This window comes from Peromyscus leucopus, chromosome 4 (genome assembly GCF_004664715.2).
Source record: "Peromyscus leucopus breed LL Stock chromosome 4, UCI_PerLeu_2.1, whole genome shotgun sequence".
NCBI classification, from domain to species: Eukaryota; Metazoa; Chordata; class Mammalia; order Rodentia; family Cricetidae; genus Peromyscus; species Peromyscus leucopus.
Genome location: NC_051066.1, coordinates 36,799,584 through 36,814,548, shown reverse-complemented (window position 1 = coordinate 36,814,548; position 14,965 = coordinate 36,799,584). Strand labels below are relative to the sequence as shown.

Genomic DNA, 14,965 nt, shown 5'->3' with positions numbered 1-14,965 from the left:
TATTTATCTTCCTAGCTTCCGGCCTCTGAAAGCCCAAGCTGTTTCCTGTTCTGTTTTGACTTCTTACCACTCCTAAAAGTGACTGCTCTTTGTGGAAGACCCTTCGGGAGGTGGAGTTTTAAAGCCCCGCTCTCAGTTACCATCCACATCCATGCACTGCAGGCATTAACAAGCTCTCTTTGGCTTTGTTATCTGTCTACCCTTGGCTCATTTCATGGACCAAGTATCACACCTCCGAAGGGCAGAAAGTCTCCTCTTTCCTCCATTACACGGCTTCCTTAGAACTGCTCAGGTGTCGATGTCTTCCACATCAGAGACATTCCATCGGGGACGATACCACGGAGGAGATACGTGGTGGCCCCCGATGTGTACTGACTCATCGATATCCTCTCCCCGGCACCCCAGGACTAAGCTGACCTCCCTCTTCTGAGGACCACTTGGGCATCAGTCTGTACTGGGAAGCAGCCCCGAGGCTTCTGGTAGGTACCGTTTCTTAGGCTGGTAAGAGGCTCCAGCACGCCCCTCTTGAAGGCAGCCACGGGGTCCTGCACACACGAGCGGAGGCTCAGCATGCTCTGCAGCTGGGGCTCCTTGATCAGAAGGTCTCTGTAGGCGGCCAGCTGGTGGGACCGGCACAGCAGGGCTGCAATGCTGTGCACAAACTCGGGCACCAGGCACGTGTACGTGTTGTCAGCCTGGCAATAATGATAGGCCACCACCTACGGAGAAGCAGAGACATCAGCATCATCCCACCCCCCGCCACAGCTCCTCCCAGGACTTCTAACAAGAACAGAACTCTGACGTTTCCCCGAGATAAGACACTGTGCGTCTGTTCCCCGAGACAGGGTTCACCAGCTAGCTTAATATTTATTCCTGTTCTTCACTGGCGTGATTTGCTAAGTTCTCAGCAGACCATTAATTGCAGCCACAAATCCACCTTGATTAACACAAAAATCAGCACAACTGCTCTCTGTATTGAATGTGGATTAGCAAAAGGCATTTGTAAAACCTAACGCCTCGTCTGGCTTAGAGCACCTCCAAGCAAGCCCTGTTCCCAACACCGCCATCTGCGCCGCATTTCTGTTCTCTAGATCAGCAGCACCTCGGGGGGACCCTCTGCTCATCCAAAAAGCACAGGATCAAGTTGGCGGCTGTGAGCCCAAGCTGCAAAGTCCCAGCGGCGTCTCCCTCCTGGCAGGGATGGCTCTCGCCCCCTCCCCACATCCTCACTTCTTCATGGGATGCTGCGGAGACATGCAAAACAGACAGCCAAGAAGTTACCGGCGATCTGCTTATCATGTGAAGGGGCGCAAGGGGAGACAGGGAAGAGCTGCCTACAGCCTGCCAGGCTGAGGGGTTCCCTTCCTTAGGGCAGAGTCGCCCTAAGGGCAGATACCTCCTCCACATCAGCCCAAAGTGCCAGTGACAGAGTCCTTGGGAACAAGAGGGATGCTTCACAGAAGTGAAGACCACACCACTTTGCAAAGGAGGATGAAAGCAAGCATGCGTGTGTGCGGTGAGGAAGGTGTACAGTGCACTGGGCTTTCTGGAGGGGTCTGAGTCCCCACCATGCTACGTGGTCCCGAAGCTCCTACAGTAGGAGGCCACAGACCACTGGCTCCGAGGATGCGGGATAAACCGTGTCAAGATGACAATACGGTTCAAGACCGTGCACGGGATCCCACGACAGCAGACTTAGCAAGAGGCAAGAGTACATAATGCAGCTTTTCTTAGGGCAACACAGAACAGCCATGACTTCCAATTTAGATTAAATCTATCATGAGCCCTTAGGCTGAAGCTCACTGCCTTTCAACTCCTACACAAACACACATTAGCGCGAACCTACATGAGGACCCCCCCCCCACACACACAAACCTGTGCAAACCATTAGCAAGATAGCCAATACCAGAGTCTTGCACAATGTTTCACCAAAGCATCTTGGTAACCCAGAGCAGGCCATGAAATCCATCTGGAACCACGGGTAGTTTTTAAATTTTGAATAAAGTTAATTTAAACCACAGGACATGCTTTAGGACATATGCTAACAGAGTTCAGTAACACCTTTGCTCTTGTGACCCGTGTGTGTGCACATTACAGTATGTCTCTTACTGTGGGCCACAATTAGAATGCTTGAAACCCCACCATAGTAAAGGCAGCTTTGAGACTGCTGTCCTTCATCTCAGATCATCCCTCCAAGGCTAGAGGGCTGCTCTGAATCAGTGGTCATATGTGAGTTCACTGTGCCAGAGGCAGCCGCCTTCTGGGGGCCGGGTAGGGGGACAGTGAGCATGGGAGTCCATCTGTACCACCTCACAGGGTGTCCTCTCGAGGTAGGCCTCATCACTGCCATCTCTGATGGCTTTCTGGCTTTATCACATCCCTCCACTGCTGCCCAAGGAGACGGAAGCGGCCCATCAAGGCAGGAAATGTGACTGCCTGCATGCAGGAAGGTGGCCTAGGAGCCAGGGTTAGATCCAGGGCAGAGGGAAGAGTTCAGAAAGCCCTTGACGATCAAGTGTTTAGAGAGAAAAAAAAGTCCTTTTACAACCTCCTCAGAAGCTCTGACTGAAGGATGCAGAGACGCACAGGCCCCGGGCAACAGGGCCCAGGCAGAAGCAGTCTGGGCCGAGTTAAGAGCTTCTTTCTCATCTCTGCTCACACAGCGAATGAAAGGGTGTGTGCTTGTCAGGATGGATGTGGGCTGAGTACACATGACTTCTGCTGCCTCGAGGAACTCTTTGAACTTGGTTCAGATGGATATAAATCCGCTGCTGTTGTCTTTGGGATTTATTTGCATTAAAACCTCGTATTTGGAGTACTTAATCATACTTTATCAAAAGCTACACTCCTCCACTCCAGCTCCCAGTCTACAAACCGTTGTTTCTGTTTTAAATTCCCCTCTCAAACTCATTTTTCAATGCCAAACTCTCTATCTGGAAGACTCTCTGAAACAAGAGCAGGTTACCTTAGAAGCGAGGGATTTCACTGCGTCCTCTCTTGGTCTCTGGCTTTCGGCAGTACCAGGCCCGGCAGGTGGTTTGGCCACACTGAGAGCACTTGTGGAAGAACTTGGCGAAAGGAACGGAGTGAAAGGGAGGTCCTGGGTGGGATCGGATGCTGCGGAGAGAGCCACCCAGATGCAACATAAGCATGTGGTATCACGAGTGTGGAGTACACTTCTGAATCAGTCCCAGACAAACTTGAGTAGTAATGAGCAAACATGACTGGAAATGAGAGGTCTCAAATGAGCACACCAGCTCCCATGCTATCTCCTCCCCTGGAGGGCTGCATTCCTAATCATATTTCCTCTGGTTAAAACAAACAAACAAACAAACAAACAAAAAAAAAAAAAAAAAAAAACAAAAAAAACAAAAAAAAACAACGCTGCAGGGCAGTGGTGGTGCATGCCTTTAACCCCAGCATCTGGGAGGCAGAAACAGGCAAATCTCTGAGTTTGAGGCCAGCCTGGTCTACAGAGTGAGTTCCAGGATGGTCAGGGCTACACGGAAAAACAAAACAAAAGTTGTTCCCATTTCAAGACATGTTCTTTGTTAACAGGTTCACTGCCATGAAACAGTCAGGGAATCCAGGCATGGTGGTGTGTGTCTGTATCTCAGCACTTGGGGTAGAGGCCAAGGCAAGAGGACCTCAAGCTCAAAGGTCGCCTGGGGTGCAGAGAGCCCTGGTCCACACACTCGCATATGTACAAAGTAAGAAATCAAGTGTTTAGCTGTTTTGTCTCCTATTTAAATTAGTCTTTTTAGTTTTGGTAAAGCCAGCACGGAAGAAAAGGCTGTGGTGAACAGGATACAAAAGGATTCTGCATAGGATAAAGGGAAGTAAAATAGGTGTACTCACACTCACAGACACACACATACACAGCAAAAAAAGGGGGGAAAAAACCAAAAACAAAACACATTAGACTTTGTTCTTCCAAGCACTTTAAGACCAAAACTGCACCAGGTCTCTCGATGAAAACCCTCTGTAGTAGTGCATGCAAGCAAACCCTCTTTGTGGAGAGAAGACAAGGGTTTCAGGTTATCTTGTTCCACACAAGAAGGCTGACATCAGTCCAGACTGTAACTAATATACCTTATAATGACAGGAGACCCTCTCTCTCCTTCCCCACTCAAAAAAAAAAAAAGTACCCAAAGAAAACAAGCAAAAAGCTAACACCCCGCCCCCCCCCACACACAAACACACAAACACACAACAACGGCTGGAAAGTATTCAGACAGTTCACTTAACCTATGACCTTAGACCCGATGCAGCAGCTAGAACACCTTAAGGAAAACTGGTACTTTCCGTCTATTCAAACAGCGGCTCCCTCCATCTCTCTGTCTTCCATTAATATAATAAGCTAGACAAGTAGCAACCACGGCCATACTTTTGGGTGATGAACTGGGGCTGCTGGACGCAATCTGTCTCATGCGGCTTCCGTGACAGCTCAGTGCCACCAGCTTGGAGATAATGGCCGTCTTCCCGAATCCCACGTTGCCCACGACCACCGCTCCTCTGTTGTCTGCCAGTTCCGTGTTCCTCAAGCTTTCCTCTATCCGGTGAAAGAGCCAGTCCCTTCCCACGAACACAGAGTCGGTGGTGATGCTTGGCACTTCAAACAACAGGGGCTTCAATAAGATGTCCTGTGGCTTGTAGGGGGCAAACCCGGCTTCAAAAAAGCAGACAACACGGTTATGGAGAACGCAGTTACTTAATATAAAAGGAAACAAAATGTCTAACTTGGTTCTGTAAATTCGTCTGTAATACTTTACTCATTATATCATCCTGCCCCCCAAAGTCTCCCGTTACAATGACTTACTGGCCCTTTCACACTTCCAAGTAATTTTCAAGCACACAGAGGAAGCAAAGTGAACGCTCCCATCATGCCTGGCTGGTTTATCTGAAGGCATATGGAAGACGGGCTTCTTCCACCCCTGCTCAGATAAAATGCAAACAGTTTCCCAGATTCGAGGGCACGGCCCTCATCTGGGTGCCATGGTACTTTGCCCACAGGACAGGTAGGTCCCTGACCACAACACAGCTGTGCATTACGGACAGCCACAGGATGTGGCTGATATGGCCTAAGGGACTGAAACAAAACTGATGGGCTATGATGGCAACTATCTTATCACAGAATTATTTTTCCATTCTAGCAGTAATTTAATCACGTGCTCTAAGGAAGAAGCCGCATGTTCTTAATGCTGGATCCCAGCAGACCTTTAAGATACTACTTAAAAGAAGGGCACAAACACACTTCACATCACACTTCCAACACAGTCTGAATGCTGGTTATCAGACATTCAGCGTTTAGCAGGCAAGCTTGTCGCTGCGACCCGGGATGCAAGGATAAATACCTTTAACTTCCTGTGTCCTACCTCCAGCCGTATTGTGCCAGGGCAACCTAATTGACGTCCGGAGAGGAGCATTTCTCTGCCCATCTAAATAACTTAGGTCTTCCAATTTGGTAGAACTTGTCGCTAGAGGAGGAAAGTAAAACTGAGTTTAAGGCCACACCTAGACTACTGTACACTATAAATTACTAAGCAGTTCAGCCCCAACTTTCAAGAAAATTTACCTCAGGATAATTATTTGTGCCAGCTTATGTTTCCAGCGTTACTGCTATCTTGAAAAATTGAAACAATTAAACACTACTCATTCTTAATGTTACGTTGACCTGGTTGCCAGAATCAGCCATTATTCCTTGAAAGAAACCAACTTCACTATACATTTTTTTTTAATGAAAAACAAACAAGCAAACAAACTTGATACCCAGTATCACATGGCGGACTTGAGTACTCACTGCTAACACATGGCATGAACTATTCTCTGCAGCTCTGGGAAGCCCTGCGCTGTTTGGAACTCTAACCCTCCTAATTAAATAAGCAGATTCTGCATGTACAATTCCACAGCACTTGAATAGGAAAAGCTAGCTCTTGGCAGTAAAAGTACAAACAGTTTCTTAATCTTCAACTATGTATGTGTGCATGTATATAAAATACATATATGTATATGAAGCCAGGCATAATGGTATACATCTATAATTTCAGTACTTGGGAGACAGAGGCAGGTGGATCACTATGAGTTCCCAGCCAGCCTGGTCTACATAGAGAGTTTCAGGCTAGGCAAGGCTACATACAGTAATCTTGTCTCAAAAAACAAAAACAAAACCCCAAATATATGTTTATGTGTATGTCATTTATTTCTGACCAAGACAAAAAGGTTCACAAGACATAGATACCTGTTAAAAGCATTAAGGGTCATTCACATGTATACCTAAGTAGTAACTATAGGAGGAGTTACATTCCAAGGGGTAAGTCTTTGGAAGTGCTTAGTAGGACCAGGATGAAGGGTACAGAAGTCAAATTGGGCACTCAGTACTCTGAAAAACTCTCCCGGGCTGTTACCAGCATCTAGCTACCCGGAACATCATCTATCCTGAGCTCTTTGTAGCTCCTTCACCTTCCTATTCTTTTTTTTTTTTAGTTCACATCTGTCTTTTAGGGTTTCTATTGCTGAAATGAAACACCACGACCAAATGTCAAGTTGGGGAGGAAAGGATTTATCCGGCTTACACTTCAGCATTGCTGTTCATCGCTGAAGGAAGTCAGGGCAGGAGCTCAAACAGGGCAGGATCCCGGAGGCAGGAGCTGATGCAGAGGCCATGGCGGGGACCTGCTTACTGGCTTGCTTCTCATGACTTGCTCAACCTTCTTACAGAACCCAGGACCAACAGCCCAGGGATGGCACCACCCACCATGGGCTGGGCTCTCCCCCACTGATCACTAAATGAGAAAATGCCTTACAGCTGGATCTCATGGAGACATTTCCTCAGCTGAAGCTCCTCCTCTGATGACTCTAGCTTGTGTCAAGTTGACACACAAACCAGCCAGTCCAGCATCACTCTCCACTCTTCCATTCCATAAGCACCAAAGGTTGAAAGCCTGACTCGGAGATGTCCCGTCTCCTTTTACACAGCCTCCAAGAATAGTCAAGCAAATGCTCTACCCATGGTCCCTCCCAGGGAGCAAACCCTGTTTCTGCATCTTCCTGGAGTGCATCCACTGCCTAATCACATACTGCGCGCACATTCAAGTAACCGTTCTGCTCGTGGTCAGAAGCTATGTACACCTTCCACATTTGGAAGATTCGGCTAAGCTGATACTGTAGTGTATGTCAGGAACCCTATCCCTTAGGTGACAAGAGATCAGAGGTTCAAGAGTTTGAGCAAGGATCGGCTACACAGACAATTTGGGGTTAGCCTGGGCTACAAGAGGCCCTGTCTCAAAAAATTAAACAAGAGAAGAAAAGGAGTAATTTCCTCAGGCAGGATTTTCAGTGGCCTTCAGCAGGTTAATCCACTAAGAGCCTCAAGCGTCTCTAGAGACCTTACACAGAGGGAAACTTCGTACTGTGGCTACAAGACCACCCCATCCCTCCAGGCTCCCCGTAGAAACACAACTTGAAACCTAATCCTTGGTTCCTGCCTGAGGCCTGGGATGCTAGCTCCTCTGCTCAACATGCCTCACGGTGAAAGCGACACCGTGGTTCAGGCCGAAGGCCCCCATCACAGTCACAGACTGTAACTCACTTCAGAGCCAGGGCTTTGGTCCCAACGAACACAAAGACACATTGAGTTTCAAAAGGCTTCTGTTTCCCCTTTGCCTGGTCCCTCAGAGCACGGCATTCACTTTGTAATTTTGTGACAACTGAAAAGACTAAAAAAATATATGACTGTAAAAGACATTCACATCAAAGAACCGGGGGTCGGAGGGGAGAGACAGCCCCAGCGTCATGTGGAGACAGGAGATGGGCAGATTTCAAGTGGCTCTGTTTTCAGCTTTTCCAGCCACCAGCGTTGGCTCCAAAGTCTCTGGCACGGCAGCCTGAGCAACGTCACTGCACATGGCTGATTCTCCACTTCCACCATAGCTAAGAGCTGGCATGGGGCACACGCAAGAATCCCAGACCTCACATGGCAGAGGCAAGGGACCGTAAAATACTGTCAGACTGGGGCTACGAGGCAAGGCTGTTTCAAACGATAAACACCCATGACTAGGCCGAGCTCTAAGCTGCATCGCGGCAGCAAGCGCCAGCTGCAACGATCTCTGCTTCTTAGGGCATTTTTGAAGCCGCCAAGATACCTGAGACCAGGAACAGCGAGGCCTCGGCTGCTCAGCTATGCGCTCAGGCACTCCCTGCCAAGTGATGATGAAATTCTGTCCTCTTCCACAGGCTCCCAGACATGAGCATCTAGAGCCAGGCTCACATCGTCTACACAGCTACCACCTACAATGCTAAAAACCATCCTGGGCCGACAAAAATCAGAGGTCAAACAATGTCACACTGCAGCAAACCCACGGCTAACACCTCTGTGACTAAGCCGTGCACGAGGCGTGTGGGAACCCATGCACGCACGTACAGGCTGCGCTTGATATCTGATCCCAGCACACACAGCAGCTCACAACTGTCTGTAACTCCTGTTCCAGGGGATCCCAAAGCCCTTTTATGGCTTCCATGGACACTAGGCACACACATGGTGCACATACCTACATGCAGGCAAAACACCCACACACACACAAACACACAAATGTTTTTAAAAAATAGTAAAATCAATTGGCCAAATTCTAGACTACCCAAGATACAAAAAAAAAAAAAAAAAAAAAAGTCTTTGAGCCCTGCCTTTAAGGAAGGAAAAAAAAAAAAAGTCCATGTCATTCCTTTTGATGTGACAGGTAACACTTCAAATTAATCCAACTCTAAAAAAATCCTTTACAATCTCTAATCATAACCGACTTATTTTTAAGTCTTTGATTACATTTTTTTTTTAAATTACTCCTTCTTCTTTACACTTCTCCTCAGGAGGCTGAAGTACAGGAATGGCTGGTGACCTCAGGGACTACCTCCGTCTCTTCACCTCAGGTCCAGGTCCCACGTGGACAGCTATCAACAGAGGCCTGGAACCAGCTGCCTCTCTCTAACCCACAGGCCGGCTTCCTACCAAGTGGCACTTTGTATTTACACAGATGAAAACACGCAAATACTTCCACAAGATTTTGCCTCGTGGCCCATCACATTTGGTTTCAATCTGAACACTAAGTGTTCCCTGTCTGCAGCTTGCCTTGTATAAACAAAGCTGAATACAGGCCACACAACTGAACATGATTCTTTCCCACAAACCCTGACGCATGGTGCCGTTCTCTTGGCTGAGGTGTGCTTTTGGTGGCAGGAAGGCGGCCACAGAGAAGCTACCAGACTCCTCACTAGTTAACCGGAGCTCAAGGGAAGACAGCCGCCTGCCTCTCGTGACTATGCACTGGGTTCGCAGCACAATTCAAGAGGGAAATGAGCAAACCCATTAAGCCACGGAGTCAGCTCAAACCCAGAGGTAAAAGCCAACTGTTCCTAAGGAGTTCTAGCTCAAGGGCACTCACGGGACACACCAGGTGGGTACAGCAGAAACCAGACAGCTTTGCTCTGTAAGCCAGGCAGTCTCTGGAAGAATTCGGCTCCCACCCACTGTCCTTCACACAGCCGGAGACGCGCAAAGAGCTTCTAGCGATCATCCCCGACTGAGTACGGTCAACACCGCTAAAACTATTGTATTAATGAGTTTCCTAATTTTAAAAGAAGATGGGTTATTCTGGATGTAAGTGTGCTATTTTGTTGAGGACACGAAAGCTGTCAAATTCTTGGAGACTACAAGTGACCCATTCACTGTAACCAAGTAACTACAGCCTAAAGCATCTTGAGTACCTCGTACTATGTTCCGGGGGCACGCCAGCAGTGGGGGCCAGGGGAGCTTTTGGAAGAATCATCAATCAATACACATAATGCTCTCTAGTATTTCTCCCTAGCAGACGGGCCAAATCCCTCTTCTGGAACAAGGCCACTTTGCTTCCTTTGAAAGTGAATTAAGAGTTGTACCTCACAACTTTTCCATTAAGGCTATTTATTTACCAGCTGCTTCAGAGTTCCGTCATAAAAAAATAAAATGAAACCACTCATCAGCAGCCAGAATGACCTAGCTGAAGGGACAGCATAAATTACAGGAAGATCCTTTGATGTACAAAGGAGTCAGGACGGTGGTAGGGGACACTTACTTCTAAGCACTATGCTGGTAACAAAGAACTACCTGAACAAGCATCTCTTCTGAATGCAGCCAAGAGCACAAACGTAGACAGGAAAGGCCTTCAAAAAGCGCAGGGTGGTGCTCCACCCCCCCCCCAACTTCCATATTCCTTGTTGGAGGATGGGCCACTGACCCGCCCAACTACCCACCCGTGCCACCATGCGTGTGTACGTGGCTCTACCTCTAGCTGCGACACACTGCTCTCGCTCCCACGGCACACGCTCTCGGCTGTGAGCTCCACGACGGCTGAGTGTGACAGCCGCATTTGACCTCCCGGCTATGATGGCCTCAACCACACAAAACCAAGTTTCAGAGTCGAATTAGCAAATCCTCTGAGCTGGCGTCAGCTTCACTCTCAACAAAAGCCACCCCAAGGGCAGAGTTTCTAAGCTTTTCCACCTCACCTACAGAGAGATTCAGAGTAAAGGGACCACTAAAAGGCCCTGTGTGTGTGTGCAACGGGTAAACTGAGGCCTAAGGAACCGATCACACCACTGGCTTGTGTCTGGATTAATTTGGGGGCGTAAATAAAGGGAACCCAGAAGCCTGAGGCTTGGAGAGATGAGCCCTGGGGGGGAGCTGTGGCCTTACCTGCAACTGAGTTGGGCCGTGGCATTATTAGCGAGCTGGAGCTCTGAGAATAAGGGACCGGACCATCTCCAGCTGAGGGTTCCGCCTTGGGCTGCTCGCTCTCCGCTGACCCAGTGGTCTCCTCTTCTGCCACTGGGGAGCAGTTATCCGCCCTCCGGTCATGAAGCAGTCCCTTCTGAACCCCCAACCTTAGGCTCCCATCCCGACTCCATTCCAAACTGGAGCCGCTCCGGTCATCATTTTCCGACGAACTTGTGATTGTGGCTGAAATGAGAAATCAACATACTTTGAAAATACTTTGAAGCCACAGCTGGGAGTTAAGACACGCTCGGACCCCTCCCCCAGGACCAATGGAAAGTTTTCTGGTCGACACAGATTCTTATCAAAGTATGTTTCATACAATGTATTTTGGTAAATTAAAAGAGCGTTGCTTATCAGGGGAAATAAACTGCTAAATCACTCTACAGGAAAAGGAAAAAAAAAACTGATAGGAAGATAATGAAAAAGCTGCCTGCAAGTATCTGCAACTTAACAGCCAATCTATATAATTTGGAGATAATGAATCTTCCCTTTAACCAAGATGAATTGCTCATATCTCATTAAATTCCTCTGAATCTTTAAATACCCTATCCAAACAAACATTTGCTGGGGGACAGACAACAACAGTTACTGCAGAAAAGATGCAGGATATGGAAACCAAGATGCAATTTAAAGTCAAGAGACGGGGATCCTCTAAACCAAGAACTCTAACGTCTCTTCAGCACAGTCTAGAGAGATCAACTTGCCTTTTTCCTTCGGCAACCCAGGATGGAAAAATCTGTGTGACTGGAGCAGGGAAAGGCCCGGTATGGGAAGGTCTGCTCCGGTTTTAGAATTAAAATTTAACTTTTACAAAAGCAAGCCAGCACGAGGGTGGGAATGGGGGGGGGGGAGTGCGGGGAGAGTGGAGGGGGGAAATCCTTGAAAACATCCTGCCAAAAGCGCAGAGGAACATGGGAACGCGAAGCCCAGTACTCAGTACTCACCCTACATAGCTGCTACAGGCAGACGCTCCTGATTTTCGGGTGGCCCAAGCAGTACCCAATCTCCTGTAACTACAGGTCACCCGGCCACTCGCACTGCTCCAGCTGTTGACCTCTGCTGGCTCGTGTCCTTGAGGACAGGAGCCATGCCTACTAAAGCACGCGCAGCTTGGATCCCAGCAGCCCAGGCCGCTGAGCAGGATCCTGGCAAATGAGGGCGAGCTGGCCAAGGTGCACTCAGAGGCAGCAGCTGGAGGAAGCAGCTTTATCCACACACTCTGAAGAGCACACTCTATCAGCAACTGGTCACTGACAGAGCTCAGACAGAGTCACTTATCCAGGACCGAAAGGACTGAATGGTTTGATTTTTGGAATGTTACTGAAGGTTTAGAAGATGAACCATTTCCTTGCTGTGGCCGCAGGACACCTTGCCACAGTTCGACAACGGCCTTTGCTGCTGCAGCCTGGACAGACGGCTCTCTGGTTTCTTCCTATTTATAAACCCTTCCTTATAAACAGGTTCCGTGTGGGGAATCTTTGTAGTACACCTACCTCAAGGTGACCTTCTCCATTTCTGGACAGTTCAGCATCCTAGGCATAAGTGCTCAATAAGTATTTACTTACTTACTTACTTACTTACTTACTTACTTACTTACTTACTGAATGAATGAATGAATGAATGAATGAATGAATGAGAGAGCAAATAATATTTCAGTTCCACTTGCACTCAGACACTATCTCTCACTGGCCTTACTGTTTCCTGCTCGGTACCATTGGCCTTAACACCTAACCAAAGTGAAAACTAGTGTGGTATGGGGCAGTTTCAAACTTTTGAGAAACCAAGATTATTATTCCAACATTCCTGCACGTTCTAGCAATAATAAACCATGCCTCTGTCTCTCTGGAATCAAGCCAGCCTTCACTGTGTTGTGAAATGGACAATTTACATGTATGCATAACAAGCACTGTGACGCTTCCCGTTGGAAACGCTGCTGCAGTATTAACAACATCAGCAGCGGCCACTCACTGGAGATCTGCTCTATGCCAGGGACTACCTAATGCCTTACAGGAATGGTTTAACTTATTAATGAGTTTATTGTTTATTTATGGGGATTCATTATTAATAGCAACTCTGTTAGTAAGTGAAGAGCATAAAAATATAGTCTGTCTCATAAAACAAATTGTTTTAAGTCCACTACTTGGAATTCTGAGTGCTTTTCCTAAGACACCTGTAATAAGTTAAGTTCTCAGGGCTGTCCCAACATCTAAATGATGGAAAGAAAGGGGGTGGTGTCCAGAATGAGGATGGGGTGGTGTGTCCGGCGTTCCTGTTTTGGCTATTTTATTGGTGGCACCTGTTCTTAAAAAGCCTCAGGGCAGTTGATGCTATTCTCCATTTGTGTCCCTTAGTACCCTCTGCTCTTATGGTAAATACCTCAGTCCCAATTAAGATCCCAACCAGTAAGAACAGGGACCTAGACCACCCTACTTCCTGTTACAGCAGACTTGCAGCCTCAGGGTCCCAGGAAGCAGATGGGAACATCTGGAAGAGCCTAGCCAAGGCTTCAGCGTTCTACATGGCATCCAGGATGTGATGGGAGGAAACCCTCAAGTATGGCAGTGAGAGAAGAAACGTGGATGAGAGAAGGTGGCCCTGAGCCACAGGAGCAGTGGTTGGAAAAAGAATTCTCCTTTGGAGTAGCCATTTTGATTGCTGTTTATTTTGTGGTACTGGGCATCATACCCAGGGCCTTGCACATCTTAAGAAGTGCTCTACTGCTGAGCTACACCCCTAGCCCTGAACTAGCCGCTTCTAGTGGAGGCTAGAAAAGGGCAGCGTTCATTAGCAGGGACTCTGGTGAAAGAGAGTAGCAGTGTCCCACTGCCACTAGGGAGCTTGTGACTGAGAGGCCGTCCACTGGCCACACTCACCAGGGCACTGAGAGCAGAGGCCAGGGGCTCCTGAAGCCTGGTGGGATTGTCCTACTGCACAAAGCCCACGTGGACTCTGGGCTCAGCTCAGGTACAACTAAAGCCCCTGAAGTAAGCCAGTGGGACAGAGAAAGGCCAGTGACTCCATCTCCCCTCACACAAGAAGTATACCTCCTCATAGGACAGCTCCAGTCTCCTGGAGAGAGGGAGCTGAATCTCATGATAAGTAACGTGTTACTGCAAGAGATTCCAGGCTAACAGCAACACAAATTCCTACTTAGGTTATTAGCACAGCCGCTCTGGAGAATGTATGTGCACACACAGCCAGGTACACACACACACACACACACACACACACACACACACACACACACACACACACCAACAACAACAACAACAACAAAACTAGGGCAACATTTAAATCTGAAGACCTCTTCACACAGCTGGAGAGGGCTCAGCAGCTAAGAACACTGGCTGCGCTTCCAGACGACCTGAGTTTCGTTGCCAGCAGCCACACCAGCAGCTCACAACTGCCTGTAATTTCACTTTCAAAGGATCTGATGCTTTCTGGCCTCTGTATGTCACAGGTATGCATATGCACAACGAGGCACACAGATACACATAAATTTAAAATAAAAACAAATTTTTAGACAGGCAGTGACGGTGCATGCCTTTAATCCCAGCACTCAGGAGGCAGAGGCAAGTGGATCTCTGAGTTCAAGGCCAGCCTGGTTTACAGAGTGAGTTTCAGGACAGCCAGGGCTACACAGAGAAACCCTGTCTTAAGAAACAAACAATAATAATGGCATGAAAATAAAAATTTAAAAACATCTCTACATGACATCTCCCAAAGAATGGATACTCTAAAATCCTCCAAGCACCCACAATACTTCCATTTCAGTGCTGCAGCTGGTAGACGCCAGCCTCTGTTGACAAAAGCTTGTCGCCCACCTTGTCTTAACCACTCTTCCACGTGTAGGATGCTGTACACGAGGCATACAGTTCTGTACACACTCCATCAGGCTGTCAGGCTAGACTGTGCCGCGTGACCGTGGGATAAATGGGGCCTGGTGCTGCTCGCTACAGCTTCGATGTGCATTGTTCTCTCAGTGTGTCCTCTGAAAACTCCCAAACCGCCAAGGACGGTGTCTATCTTCCTCTGCAGTGACTGCACACTTAACCATCTGCTCCTTCACACACAAAAGACCTTCCTGAGCTAGGAAGGCATACACACAAAGAGGATGCTCGTGACCAGCGGTGGCCAGGCTAGAAGCCCACCCTACTGTACAGA

General features: G+C 48.1%; 1 protein-coding gene across 5 annotated transcripts in view; it reads right to left on the bottom strand.

The window, feature by feature from the left end:
- The window catches only part of Tanc1 (tetratricopeptide repeat, ankyrin repeat and coiled-coil containing 1), a 226,937-nt gene that overhangs the window by 49,298 nt on the left and 162,674 nt on the right, over positions 1–14,965 (bottom strand). For 3 of the 5 annotated variants that reach the window (XM_028871438.2, XM_028871656.2, XM_028871597.2), the window contains exons 8-12: positions 10,721–10,984; positions 5,355–5,477; positions 4,388–4,669; positions 2,966–3,117; positions 488–719 (exon numbers count right to left, since the gene is read on the bottom strand). In XM_028871438.2, the coding sequence (XP_028727271.1) occupies positions 488–719; positions 2,966–3,117; positions 4,388–4,669; positions 5,355–5,477; positions 10,721–10,984 (1,053 nt within the window). The remainder of the gene's footprint in view (positions 1–487; positions 720–2,965; positions 3,118–4,387; positions 4,670–5,354; positions 5,478–10,720; positions 10,985–14,965) is intronic. The other 2 variants (XM_028871733.2, XM_028871799.2) reach the window with 1 other exon arrangement.